Here is a 14,634-nt window from a genome sequence, read left to right on the forward strand (position 1 = left end):
TCAGGAGCCTTGTGGAGCGCCTGCTGTATGCCAAGCCTCTGTTCTCGCTGCTGTCCAGATGCTGTGAGAAGGAGTCTCAGTCCGAGGCGCCACTTGCGTCGCTGTTGTTATTATTAGCATATGTATTTAGTGCCAGGTGGCGCTACTGGTAACCCTCCTGCCAGTGCAGGAAATTTGAGAGACGCAGGTTCGATCCCTGAGTTGGGAAGATCCCCTGGAGGAGGGTAGGGCAACCCATTCCAATATTCTTGCCCGGAGAATCCCACGGGCCGAGGAGCCTGGCGGGCTACAGTCCATAGGGTCGCACAGAGTTGGACACGACCGAAGTGACTTAGCACACACATACACACCAAGCCTGTAAGGGTTCCCTGGTGGCTCAGTGGTAAAGAGTCCTTCCCCCTGCCAAAGCAGGAGATCCAGGCTCAATCCTACAGTTGGGAAGACGTCCTGGAGGAGGAAATGGCAACCTGCTCCAGCATTCTTGCCTGGAAAATCCCATGGACAGACGAGCCTGGTGGGCTACAGTCCATGGAGCCACAAAGGAGTTGGACGTGACTTAGCGACTAAACAACAACCGTAACAGATAACCAGGGCTCGTTACATTCGCACAATAACCCAGGGAAATGTTCCTATTGCTCCCATTTTACAGATGAGGGGACTAAGGGCCAGAGTGGCGGAGGAACTTAGCCCAAGGTCGCTCGGCTCTGAAGCAGCAGAACCCAGAGGCCCTGAAGGGTAGGTGGTCTCAGCTCACCCTGGCTGAGTTTCCCTCCTTGCTGTCACCCCCACGGGGCCCTTTCCCTCCTGGTGGATGGATCTGGGGGTTGTGGAAGACCCTCTCCGTGAGGCTGTCCCTGGGCTCGGGTGCAGAAGGTGGCTCACAGCAGCTGCCAGGAGAGGAGGTTCATTAGGAGACCCCGGAGCCAAGTGTCGGGTCCCAGCTGAGTCAGAAGCCGGTGGCTGGGGAGGGGCTGTGGGGATCTGCATGGGCTTCACAGGGGCCTTCCATGGAGCCCCTTCCCCATAGTCAGCTAGATCCCCTAGCTAAATGCTGCAATGAAAACTCCTGCATGCTGCAAGGAAGACTGAAGATCCTGGGTGCCTCAACCCAGACCCAGTGCAGCCAAAAAAAAAGAAAAGATTCTCTATGATATCTCTTGCAAGCCTCTCACTGACTGAAGATAAATTGAAAAAAAAAAAACAAAACACCCAGCACCTGCTACCTCAGGACCTTTGCAAGCGTTCTTGCCTCTGCCTGGACCACTCTTCCTCTGATCATCTCCCTGACTCACTCCGCCACGTCCTTCAGGTCTTTGCTTGAACATCACCGTTCCCCTGCTTTGTCTTCCTCAGTACTCCTTATCACCATCTATCATTCTGTATGTAATTACTAAGCTATCTTCTTTTTTGGCTGTGCTGGGCAGCATGTGGGATCTTAGTTTCCTGACCAGCATTGGAACCTCTGCCTCGCCGCCCCCGAAATGGAAGTGCAAGTGTCTTAACCACTGGACCACCAGAGAAGTCCCAGCGTTATCTTTTCATGTATTTATTTGGCTGTTCTTAGTTGCGGCACTCAGGTTCTTCATTGCGATCTTTCCCTGAGGCGCGGAGACTCTTGAGGGCATGTCGGATCATAGTTCCCCATCAGGGATCGGACCTGCGTCCCCTGTGTTGCAAGGTGGATTCTCAACCACTGGACCACCAGGGAAGAAGTCCCAGAGTTATCTTTTGAACGGCCTTCTGCTCCCACCAGAAGGCAAGCTCCCTGAGGACAGAGACTTTTCGTCTGTATTGCTCTCTGCTGTAGCCCCAGCGGTGGGAAGTGTCCGACACATTGCATGTGCACAATAAGGACTGATAGAGAGAGAACAAGAAGAAAGAAATGGAAGGGAAGGATAGGGAAGAGGAAAGGAAGGAGAAGGAAGGAGGAAGGAAGGAGAAGATGAAAGAAGGGAGAGAGAGGGAAAATAGGACAGATGGTCTTAGTGTAAAGGGAGGGGTCGCAGAGCAGGAGACACACAGGATGATGTACTGTTTGGGTGACTTCAGGGCCCCGAAGTCCAGCTCCGGGCCTTCCCCACTCTGCCCCTCTGCTCAAAGATGGGCAGCACCCCTCTCCCTCCACCCCGCCCCTCGATTTCCAACAGTGCTGCCAAGGCGGTTCAGGACCACCATCTCAATTCCTCTTCCTGATGGAGGGTGGGGCGGGGCAGCAGGGGGCTCTTGCAGAACGGCCTGCCGGAGGGCACCTTGCTGAGGGCACCCCGTGGGCAGCTGGCACAGCGGGAGAGCCAGGCCAGGTCTGTGCATCTACACCCCTACCCTCTGACACTTGGGCTCCCACGTGGGCTGCACGGAGCTGCTGCTTGCACCAGGCTTGGGGAATGTAAATGTTTACAAGGCTGTGTGTGGCTGGACAGGTCACCAGGGACACAGGAAGCCAGAGATCCTACTGGCTCTGGTGCCCCCACCCCACCAAAAAAAAAATAATAATAACAAGAGGGAGGCAGGGCTCTTAATTTTTAAAGACAACTTTGAGTCATAACCTACGTAAAGCATAACCATCTGAAGTGTGAGGCTTGATTTTCCCATACACACGTGCCCCCATAACCGCCACCCAGACATTGTCCGGCTCCAGCCCCAGAAATTTCTTTGTGTCTCCTTCCAGTCAATACCCGCCTCCAAGGGTAACTGCCTTCTTCTTCTTCTTCTTTTTTAAAATGTATCTTTATTTATTCAGCTGCACCAGGTCTTAGTTTCAGCACGTGGGATCTAGTTCCCTGACCAGGGATCGAACTCTGGCCCCCGGCACTGTGAGCGTGAAGCCTGAGCCACTGCACCACCAGGGAAGTTCTGGGTATCCGCTCTTCCGACTTCTGTCTCCACAGCCTGGTTTAGACTTTGTTCTAGAACTTGTAAATGGAATCACCCAGTCTGTGTTCTGTGGAGTCCCTTTCTTTTGCTCCGTGTGTCTATGAGATTCATCTAAACCGTCTGCCTCCCATCTCATCCTCCCCCTGCGGGGCAGTGTCACTGCACGGACCACAGTCTATGCGTCCGTCGTCCTGTTGGTGGACATCTGGGTACTTGCCACGTTTGGTGTTTTTTCAGCTCTTATGGATAAACCGACTTTCTTGTCTGCATGTGGACGTGTGTTGTCATTTCTCTTGGGGAAATACCCAGAGAAGAGCTTGCTGGGTCATTGAGAAGCATATCTTTAACTTGATAAAACCTACCAGACTGTTTTCCAAAGTGGCTACGGTATTTTTCTCCCTACTGTGGTGGTGGGTTGTTTGCTGGAGTGGGAAATTCACTTAGAATCACACAGCAGAAAGAGTTCAGAGGAAACTCGGCTGACTCCTCCTGGTGTGGGAAGGGAAACTGAGGCTTGGCTCACACAGCAGTGCACGTGGGAGGGGCAGAGCTGGGAGTGAAGAAGACAGGTCTCTCGGTTTCTGAGCTTGAGTGACTCCTGGGCGAGAACCAATTCAGCACCTGCTCTGGTTTCCCTATAAGATGCTTGGTGCCAAGCCCTTTTCCACCGCAGAGCCTTTGAACTTGCTGTTGGCTTTCTTGGCCCTGGAAGCTGTTCCTCCTGCTCCTGGAGTGCCTGGTTGCTCTTATCTGCACATGTCAGTGCTTACACCTCTTCCAGGAAGCCAGCCCTGACCACAATCACTAGAATAGATGACCGGACACCTGCCCCCGACCCTTTCCAAGCTACTTCCTGTCTCCTCGGCCTTTTTAGGGTGTCTTCTTGAACTGCCAGTTGACTTGCTTCTTAACCGGTTACCCTGAGAGGAGCTCCTTGAGGCAGAGCAATATTATGTCAGTGAATCCCCTCTCTGGGCCTCAGTTTCCCCGTCTGGAACACGGGCAGGTTGGACGAGAGTCATTCAGCCGGTGGAGGGCATTTACTGAGCACCTACTGTGTTCCAGGCACTGGTGACAGAAGAAGCCCTTATTCTGGGCCCGAGAAGCTGACAGTCTAGAGACACATAGAAACAAGTCCTTACAGGGCACCAGGGGTGCAGGAACATAGAAGGAGCTGCTCATCTCCCTCCCCAGACGCTGGGGTTCAGGGAGGGCTTCCTGGAGGTGGTGATAACAGAGATGCAAGGCCAGGGGGGCGCATGGAGGGCAGTGCTTCAGGTGGAGGGAACAGCCAGAGGCAAGTCGCTTCAGCATCTGTCTCATTCACAGTTCTCTCCAGGCCCTGGGCAGCTCCTGGCTCACAGAGACACTCGGTAAAGAGCTGTGGAATGAGTGAACGTCTCTAGTTTACAGATGGGGGAGCTGAGGCATGGGGAGGTTTCACAGCACACCTGGGCCCTGGCCACTCTGCCTCCTTGGAGCCCCCGACTAGGGGCCACTCCATGGGTGTCCACCCGCAGGCCAGGCCCGTGCTGTGATGGGGCCGCAGCCCAGGTCTCTCCAGCTACATGAAAATCTTGCGATATTTTTGCCCAGAAGGCAGGCCCCGGTGGCTTCGGGGGCTGTGTAATTAGAAGCGGCTCTGAGCCCGCGAGAGGCTGGAGCTGGGGGCTGCGGTGGGCCAAGCAGCTTGCCCAGGCTCAACCGGGGAGCACTCTGGCAGAGACTCAAGCCTGGGTGAGGCTTTCCCTCCTCCTCCTCCTCCCTGCCTCCTCAGTCCTGGTTGTTCAGCCGGGCGGGGGTGGGGGTGGTCACAGCTGCTAATTGCAGGCTAGGCACAGGGTGGGGGCTCTGAATTGCTTCCAGGCTGGGCAGAGGACCCGTTGCTCTGTTTCTGAAATTGTGGGTTGTGAGTGAGCGGCCTGGCCCCCTCCAAGCCACAGGCCTGCCCGCCCCCACCCTTGGAGCCATGCGTGGCGCTGTGGGCCGTGGGATCACCCGGGCCAGGCCCTACCATGGGTCCTGGAGCTGGAGAAGGTGGACTGTGAGTCCTTCAGGATGGATGAGGAGTGGTTAGATCCTAGGAACGTGAGAGTGGAGAGCAGAGTGGTCATTGACATGGTCACAAGCATTTATTGAGCACCTCCTGTGTTCCAGGGACCGCCCTAGATGCTGGAGTTACGGCCACTCACAAAACAGGTAGAGGTCCTGGTCCCCCCACAGGCCTAGTTCATGGACTTTTGCTTGATGATGATCAGGAACTGCTCTGAAGGTGCTGGCTTCCTGTCTACCCCTGGGCCTTTGCACATGCTATCCTCGTGCATTCTTGCCTCCCAAAATACCTCCATCAGTAGCTGTACTTCCACCTCCTCATGAAGGCCCCCATGAGCCCCAGGACCAGACTAATGCCCCCCAGACTGGCCTCTCACAGCCTTGGAAATGCCCCATTCCAACTCTTAGCACAGTTTGCAGTTAGATATTCATTGCTTTGTTTACTTGCTTATTGCAAGTCTCCTCTCTCTGAGCCTATGTCTGCTCATTACTGTCTTCCAGGGCCTGACAGTGGCTGGGTGTAAACTCAATGCTCAAGAAATATTTGTAGACTGAATACAATTTAGCATGTCACAGCGTTGGAACTTCAGAGGTGGCAGCCTTGCAGAGGGCATCGAGAACAACCCCACGCTTAGCTGCAGCCCAGAGAGGGACAGAGATTTGCCCAGCCACTCACAGCTGATGAGTGAGCCGGGGCTGGAACTCAGGGATCTTTTTCCCTCCCATTGGTGATTGACGTTTTTGTTATTCTCTCCTCAGATTGTGGGTCGGGATATTTGGCTTAAGGGGTGTGTGTGTGTGTGTGTGTGTGAGAGAGAGAGAGAGAGAGAGAGAGAGAGAGAGAGAGAGAGATGGTCTGATAGCTGTCTAATGGGGTCACTGGCCGGGTAATTTCCCTGGTTTTATTTTCTAAACAGCTGGCTCCTCTTTGGGGAGGCGAGTTGGGGCTGCTGGGACCATCAAAGGGAGTAGCTACAATCTAGGGCCCTGGTTCCTAAAAGGTGGGCATGATCTGTTGATTCTTGTACTCCGCATGCTCCAGACCTTCCCTGGCTCCCTGTTGCCCCTGATGAATGCTGTTCTGAGCCTTTAGCTCTGCTCTTCCCTCGCCCTCCTCATTCGCTCCTCCCTTTCATCCACTTGGTGCTCCAGCACAGTTTCGTCACAGTCCCCTGTCCGTGTGCAGCATCCTCAGCCACCTGCCTTCATCCACACTGGTCTTTCCTCCGGGAATAACCTTCCTGGGTCTCTGCTCATTCACAGTCACAACCTCTAGGACAACTCCCCTGCTTCTTTCAGTGGACTTCTCTCTGTCCTGGGGTTCCCTGAGCTCTTGGCTTCTCTCCCGCCGTGGACCCATTTCTGTTTCTTAAAAAAAGCCATTAATGTATGTATGCTTCTGCTTGGAAGTCTGTGAGCTTCTTGAAGGCTGGTCTGATTCACCTCTGAAACCTGCTTAGCACCGGGTCTGGTGCACATAGGTGTTCATTAAGCATTTGATGGACGAATGAATGAATGAGCGCAGGAATAAATGAATGCAAGGACTGCTGACTCACTGGACTCCTCAGATCAGCCAGAGGGCCTGGTTCCCGTGCCCACAACTGACTTATCTCGGTTCCCTGGAGGAGCCTCTTGAATGCACCTTGCCTCACTTTCTCAGTCTGTGAAACGGGGCCATGAAAACCCGTGTTCTGGCCACTTCATTTTGGGGTATCGCGAGGCCGTGGATCTCAGGATGTTAGAGGGAACCCACAGAGCTTCCCACCCATCCCTGTAAATGGGGAAACGGAGGCCTGCAGAAGAAAAGGCTCTGATTTTGGGTGTCTGAATTCCCTCCCTGCCTCAGGCCTGACCCTCCACGAATCCTTTAAGCACAGCCCAACTCCCACTCTGTGCCCTGAGCTTCGGAAAACCTGAGTCACAGCTGGAACCAAGCACAGGGAATTTTCCTCCTCACTTCCAGGGGCCTCGGAGCCTCCCTGACCTCGTCCCCTTGGGCTGGGAGGCAGGATCCCTGCTTGCTGGCCCAGGGGTGCTCGGCAGGACGGCCCTGCTGTGTGTGTCTGTCGGCCTCAGTCTGCCCTGGGGACCCGCGGTCAGGGAGGAAATGCTGCATCTGGTGTCCCGGGCTGTGGAGGGGGCACCCGTGGAGGAGGGGGTGTCCGTGAGTGTGAGCGGGGAGGGGGACTGCGTGTGGCCGGGCTCGGCCCCGCCCCTCCCCTTGTCCCCACCCCAAACCCACTTAATGAAATCAAGCTGGACGGAGGGAGGGAGTGAGGGAGGGAGGGAGGGAAGGAGGAGGCTGGGAGGGCGGGGGAGGGAGGGGGAGGGCGGGCGGCAGCCCAGAGCCGTGGCCACTGGGCACCGCCACGGACTCCAACTCGCTCTGCTCCACCTGGCTGGATACCCTGTGTGCAGAGGAGCTGGTGAGTCCTGGGGCCCCCGCCTCTCTCGGGGAGTCCGGGGTGTCTTGGAGTTCAGGGGGCTGGCGTGAGTGCTTTAGGGGGCTTCTCTAAGTATGTGTGAGCCTTGAGTGTGTGTCGGATGTTGAGTACGTGTGTGACCTGTGTTAACACGACGGGTGGCCAGCTGTGTGTGCCCGGGGATGATGCGTCCTGAGCGCGGTGCTGTGTTGGCCAGAGAGGGGCATGTGTGTGCAGCTGGGGCCTTGCTGTAGGGGGTGTGCTGGAAAGTGGGCGTCGGGGTGGGTATTCCCAGGGTCCGCAGGAGGGTGGTGTGTACGAGGGTGGTCCCACCTGTGGGGCTCCCCAGCGGGTCGGGGGGTACGTGTGTGCACGTGTTGCGTGCGTCCGTGTGTGTTCTCTGTGTGTCTGGGCTGCGGGTCTGTGTAGCCATCCGGGGTGTCGAGACGCTGTGCGTCTGTGTCTTTTGTGCCTGTTGCGTGTCTGTGAATTGTGTGTACGTGTGTGGGTTTCAAGACTTCAGGGAAAGACTCCTGTCCTTCCCCAGGCCTCCCCTCCAAGGGGCCCAGGGCCCTGTCCTTGGCTGCCCTGGAGCAGGGGCTTCAGAGCTTCAGCCAGAACCCCTCCCCCCAAGGCCACTAATTGAAGCCAGGTTTCTGTGGGCTCCCCTCCCCCTCTGGCCACCAGTCCCTGAATGGGGGCAGGGCAGCCCCAGCCCCTCAGCCTCAGGTCTTGGCGGGGTACCTTGGCCCTAGGGATGGATTTGAAGTATCTGCCTATTCCTGACCTCAAGTGGGGGCATCACATTTGAAAACAATGAACTGTGAGTGAGATGGGCTCTGGAGAGGGGCCCTGCTCCCAGCTTGGAGTCCTGGATAATCATGTGGTACTACTAATTGACATCTCCGCTGTGCCAGCCACTGCTATTTCTTGTCCTAACAATAGTCCAGGAAGGTGACCTTATCCCCATCGTACAGATATGGAAACTGAGGCTCAGAGAGGTGCCATGCCTGACCTCAGGACACACAGCTGGGAAATGACCTCCACCCGGGTGTTCAGAGCCGCCTCTCCAGTCAGGCTCTGTCCTGACCGACTGTGTGACCCTGGGCAGGCCTTTCCCAGTGTCGGGCCTGGGTTTCCTCCTGGATGAAATGAGAGGGGTTGGCCTGACCCCACCTCCTCATGGCCCATGAATTTCTGCATCCTGGGAAAAAAAATGAGGAGCAGGGAGGAGCTGGGGGCAGCTGATGGGCAGGACAATCATGTCAGAGCAGCCCAGGTCAACGTGCCCATTCTACAGACTGGAAACTGAGGCCCAGAGAGGTCAGGGGGCTCATCCAGCAGGGTCACACAGTCATGTCCTGTGAAGCCCCGCCGGCTCCCGGCACTCGGCCTGCACATCTCCCAGGGAGCCCGGGGAGGAGAGTCGTGGGGGCGATGAACGGACTCGGAGAGTCAAGGTCTCAGTCTTGAAGAGCCAGAAGTAGTTCGCGTGGCCTCTTTCCGTATCCTCTGCCCCAGCCCCCAAGGCTCTTGGGGAAAGGAACACTTCACTCTGTCTGACTCATTGCTGTGCATGTGTGTATGTGTGCGTGCGTGCGTGCGTGCGTGTGTGTTTGTGTGTGTCTGGTCCTGGATTCCTCGTTGGCTACAGCTTGGGGAGATTTCACTCAACGAGGTATTAATACAAATTTGGTCTTTCCTGGAGGATGGGGGAAAGAGTGAGCACATTTACACATCAGGTGAGGATAATCATCATTTGTCCAGGGAGGGGGGTGGCGGTGGGAGAGTGCCGGCTGGTCTTGGATCCCTGCTGGGGTAGAAATTCGGCTGCTTCTGAATTCCATCTCCTCCCGCCCCGCACCCCCCCCTCCCCCGCGCCCACCCCCCTCCCCTGCCCTTGCCACCGGGGAGCAGCAGCTCCGTACCAGGCGCTTTCTGAACTTGTGGTCTCATCTGATCCTAACAGCTCCGAGAGGCAAGCCCTGTGCTCACCTCCTTGCCCCGCCCCCAGTTTACAGATGGGGAAAGTGAGGCCCAGAGGAGCCAGGCAGCAGAGCCAGACCCAGATGGAACCAGGAATCTAATACCGGCCTAACTGGCCTTCTCAGTCCGGTGCCTGCAGAGCTTCAGGGCAGAACCTTGACGGCCGCTGCCGCAGGGAAGACCCCTGGCCTTCAGGCCCCACCCGGCCGGCAGTCTATAGTGAGAAGTTTCAGCTGCCACCATGAGAGGTCATTCCAGGGCTTGACTCGAAGCAGCAGGCAGGGAGGTGACTGCTGAGGGAGGGGCAAAACCGCCAAAGATCAAGGCTGTCTGTAGGAACCTAGGCTAACAAGTACCAGGGGAAGGCTCCTGAAGCTCGTGGAACTGCTCAAATTCTGGTCCCAGCTGACAAGTGATGTCAACCAGGGAGTGTTAGCCCATTCCTGGGTCAGCCGGGGGCACATCTGAATGTGAGTGTGTGTGTGAGTGAGTGTTTGGATTCTCAGAATCACAGAGAAGGAAGGTTCAAATCCCAGCTCTAACATTTAGCATTTGTGTGTCCTTGGGCAGGTCACTATCTGTCTCTGGACCTCCAATTCCTCATTTGAAAAATGGAGACAATACTAGTGTTCTGGGCTTTTTTGGAATTGCACCCACAAAAGGGGCTCAGATGAGCAACCTGTGGTAAATGTACACGGTGACCTACTCATTTAAAATGTATCTCTTGACTTCCCTGATGGTCCAGTGGTTAAGACTCTTGCTTCCAATGCGGGTTTGATCCTTGATCAGGGAAATAGGATCCCACATGCCATGGAGCATCCCCCACAATTTTTTTTAAAAGAGCCTCTGGGTGAGTGTTGCCTTGTCTGATGTCCTGGAAATTTCTTTTGTATTTTGCTATCTGAGCCAGTTTGTCTGCATTCATGTCATATTGGGAGGCACCAGGTCACTTGGAACGAGCCAGTCAATGGCCCCATGTCATTCTTACATCACTTCCTGTATCCCCAAGTCACCACGAGTTGGTACCGTCACCTGCTTTGCAGAGCGGGGCCTGAGACCTGGGCTCTCATGGGGACCTGCTGCAAGATGTTGGGCACCTGACTCCTTCAGCCCAGGAACTCGCTGTGTGGCCTGAGGCCTGCCCCTTGCCTTCTCTGGGCTTCTGTCTCTCCCATCTGCATCCCCGAGAGGGGGCGCCACAGTCAGGGGCATGTGAGGCTTTCCCATCCTGGCACATACAGCCTCATCCAGCATCAGGGTCCTGGGCCCTCTGCTGGGCCAGGCAGCGGCTCTCAGGGGGCGGCCTGGGGTCCCTGGGTTTGTCTGAGAGGCCAGGCCAACTCACACCAGCTGGGAGAGTTAATGCTTTAGAAGCCAGGCTCCTCCATAAAGCTGGGCCATAAGGAATTTATTAGTCATCCAGGCTGTCTGGGCCAGGGAGGGTCTGGGGGTTCAAATAGGGAGCAGCCTTCCCGTGGGGGAGGGAGGTGCGGAGTTCATCTGGATCCCATTTGGTGGCAGCCACAGGACTCCGGCTCCAGCTTTGTTTTAGGCACAAGGGTTCCCCCGGGGGGCCTTGAGGTGGGGGTTAGCCGTGGGGCACATGCTCACTCAGGCCCCTGCTGAGCTCAGAATCTGGATGCTTCAAAACTTATGACTCTTTTGGTGACAGGACCGCAGATAGGCCAGGGGCAGTGGGGAGGGCTTCCTGGAGGAGGGGGTCAGCTTGCTCACTCACTCACTTGGCCCTCCCTCGGTGCCTACATCCAAACCCCAGCTCTTCCTTAGCAAGTCTTTGAATCCCTCTGAGCCTCAATTTCCTCACCTGGAAAATGGGGAGAATGTAGTACTACCCCCAGCAGGCAGTTCCCAGGAGTCAAGAGAAATTCATCTAAAATAAAATAGGGCCTGGCACATGGCAAGCAATGAAAGAGTAAGTTCTTATTCGTTGAGCCAAGTCCATCAAAATGCATTTATTGGGTGCTTACTGTGGCGTCCAGGACCCAGATATAATGCAAAACCCTGAAGTTGCCCAGATGACTAAGATTCAGCCTGTGCCCTCTAGAAGCTCAGATTGAAGTGAGTCGTTGGGGGCAGGGGAGAACCTACGTGAACCCCGGGATGGGGTCTATTGCACAGTGGGGAGGCTCAGGCCCATGGGAGGGAAGCGATTGGCTAGAAGAGGTTCTGTGTCCCCTGCACCTCCTCGGGGTCCCCTGAGGCCCCGGGGTCCCACCCTGATGTCTCCCCTGCCTCCCTTCCCCACAGGTCCCCGGCAACATGGTTTCCGCAGCGGCGCCCAGCCTCGCCGTGTCTCTGCTGCTGCTGCTGCGGGTCCTGCCCACCGTGTCCTACTCCGTGTCCCTGCAGGCCGGCTTCCTTGAGGACACGGGGGGCAGCGGGGAGGCCGAGGGCTCGTCGGCCTCCTCCCCGAGCCTCCCGCCGCCGCAAACCCCGGCCCTCAGCCCCACGTTGGTGGGGCCCGAGCCCACGCCCCTGGCGGGCCCTAAGCCCCCCACCAACTTCCTGGACGGCATCGTGGATTTCTTCCGCCAGTACGTGATGCTCATCGCCGTGGTGGGCTCCCTGGTCTTCCTGCTGATGTTCATCGTCTGTGCGGCTGTCATCACCCGCCAGAAGCACAAGGCCTCTGCCTACTACCCCTCATCCTTCCCCAAGAAGAAGTACGTAGACCAGAGCGACCGCGCAGGGGGCCCCCGGGCCTTCAGCGAGGTCCCCGACCGGGCTCCCGACGGCAGGCCTGAGGAGACCCTGGATTCCTCACAGCAGCTCCAGGCTCACATCCTTGCCGCCACCCAGAACCTCAAGTCTCCCTCCAGGGCCGCCCCAAGCAGTGGAGACCTAGCCAGGGCACCAGAGGGCAGATCAGAGGAAGAGGAGAAAGGCCCCCGGGAGGCGGACCTGGAAGCCCAGGGACGTGCGCTTCCGGCAGATAAACCCGAGGTGCCTCCTCTGCCGGAGGAGCCCTGCTCAGTGGAGGCGGACGCAGCTGCAGGCGCCGCGGCAGCCGATGAAGGTCAAGGAGAGCCAGACGTGGCTCCCTTACTCGCCCAGGAAGCCGGGGGCCCAGCTGGTCCCCCCGAAAACCCCTGTGTTTGCGGCAGTGTCCCCCCCAGCATCTAACTGCCCCCTCTCGAACTGCGGGCCCTGACTGTTGGACCCCTAGCGGTCACCTTGGGCATAGAAAGGCCCTTGGTCCCTACCGCGCTCTGACCACCCCGCTTCCCCGGCCACTCCCCGCTGCAGATCCCAGCGTGTCTGACCCTACTACAGTGGGCGGAGATGCTGGTCTCTGTCCCACCTCAGGAATCTCACCGACTTCCAGAACATCTGTCCCCGCAGCCCCAAGGGGCTCATCCGAAAGGCACAGCTCCTCTAGGGGCTGGGACTGGGAGGGGGGTGTCCCAGTCACAGACACATCCGCTGGGAAACAGAAGTCTCAGGTCCCTTGTGACAGTGCCGACGCCGCTGCTTTCCATCAAGGCAGAAAAGAGGAACAGAATAGACATTTTGGAAGAGGTTGAATGAATGGGGAGACGCACAGGGGCCTGGAGGTACCACAGAAGATCCATCAGGAGGTTTCTGTGAGGGGCCCCTGCGCGTAGCACGGGCATTTCCCAAACTGGCTTCCCTGGAAGGACTTTGAGGGCCAAAGAACGAGTCGAGGAAACATTGCTTCTCTGCTCTGTGTACCGTCTCTCCCCTCACCTGCCCAACGAAAGTCCTCCAAGGCTCTGACAAGTCCTGCAGTAAAGGCGCCCATGGAATCCGGTTTCGCTTAGCCTTTCCCAAACTGCTTTTGACCTTGGAATACTTTTGTTTTGTTTTACAGCTACAGAGTAAAATCCTGCAGAGAACACTCTGGAAGTTACTGCTCTAAATGTTCCACGGGGTGCCCCCTCCCCAGTTTCTGGATGGTCCAGGGTGAGGGTGGTGGGGTTTGGGGTCTTGGCCTCTCATCCTGCTACTTACGGCTGTAGGGATGGGGCAAGTGAAGTTCACCTTTCTTGCCAGGGAACTCCAAGCGACCTAGAAGCCGGCTGGGAGGTGCTTCTAGGTGTGTGAGGGGACCCCATTCTAGGAGGGGTCTGAAGGTATGGGGGAGGGCTTCCGACACCCAGGCTGGAAGCAGGGGTCCATGGCCCCCCACCCTTCACACACACACACACACACACGCCTGGCAGCCTGTGCCCACAGCATTCTTTAGTCTTCAACAAGGGAGCCTGAGCTTCATCCAGGATTTGGGGAGGCCCTGTGAGGGGATTCTTGTTTCTATTCCTCCGTCCAGGCTCCACCACCTCTGCACAGCTGTCCAGGTGCTGGAATATAACAAACCAGCACAATAAACCTTTATTCAGGCCTGAGCATGCTGGTTTTCTGGGGGTGGGGAGAAGGAGTCTGCTGGGAGGTTGGGGGGCATTTCCTCTGGGCTTTTCTGTAGGGATGGGGCAACTTTTGGAGGGGTGGGACAAATCAACCTGGCCTTGGGGGCCGGGTGGGTGTGGGAAATGGAGGGAGGGATGGATGCCGCATGGGAACAGGGGCCAGAGTCTGTGCCCCAGAAGCCCTGGGCTCATGGCCACCGAGGCAGCGTCCATTCGCGCCTCTGCTGCTTACGGTGTCTGCAGGAGAACCACCCACCTCTGTTTCCCCCAGGAGACAGGGGCCGTGGAGGGGCTTGGAGCCAAAGTTGTAGTTCCCCCTCTCCCTGCAGAATGGCTGAGGGCCGTTCTGGGTCTCAGGGACAGCACCACACTGGCCGCACCCTTGGCCTGCGGTGCCTGGGGTGGAAGGCCGTCCCTGCCTTTTGTCTCCTCACCCACCAGGCTCCTCCTTGCCTTTGATGGCGATTCCTGTGGCCACTGCTACTCCAGCTGCCAGCTGGAATCCAGACGTGGCTGGGCTGGGAGCATGTGCTGGATCCCTGGGGTGATGGGGGCGGGAGGCTATCCCCACCTCCTGCAGCCCCTCTCCTCCTCCGACCCCACATCCATCCGGAGAGGGCCGGGGTTTGGGTTTCAAAACACACAATGGCCACTGTCTGGCTCAGTGGGGAAGGGCTCTCCCTCTCAGCCCAGACAGGCGACCGCCCAAGGACGTAGGGAGAATTGAAATACAAATACTGAATACCAGGATGCTGTGTGGCTTGGACCAAGTCACTCCACCTCTCTGGGTGTGACGAGCCCTCTGCTTGTTCCTGAGCTCCTGCGGGGTCCTAGGCGCAGGGGTGTGGCTAGGAAGTGCATGAAGCTTCCCCAAGTCAGGCAAAACCCAGGTA

At 57.1% G+C, this 14,634-nt stretch overlaps 1 protein-coding gene across 2 annotated transcripts; it reads left to right on the forward strand.

Annotated features, from left to right (window-relative positions):
- The first annotated feature begins 277 nt into the window (after positions 1–277).
- On the forward strand, positions 278–13,215 carry TMEM119 (transmembrane protein 119). 2 transcript variants are annotated; one of them, XM_015475460.3, is made up of 2 exons: positions 278–735; positions 11,604–13,215. In XM_015475460.3, the coding sequence occupies exon 2, from the start codon at positions 11,616–11,618 to the stop codon at positions 12,477–12,479; it is 864 nt and encodes a 287-aa protein (XP_015330946.1). In that variant the 5' UTR covers positions 278–735; positions 11,604–11,615; the 3' UTR covers positions 12,480–13,215.
- Positions 13,216–14,634: the final 1,419 nt, after the last annotated feature.

The sequence above is a fragment of the Bos taurus genome, chromosome 17, assembly GCF_002263795.3.
Source record: "Bos taurus isolate L1 Dominette 01449 registration number 42190680 breed Hereford chromosome 17, ARS-UCD2.0, whole genome shotgun sequence".
Classification (NCBI taxonomy): domain Eukaryota; kingdom Metazoa; phylum Chordata; class Mammalia; order Artiodactyla; family Bovidae; genus Bos; species Bos taurus.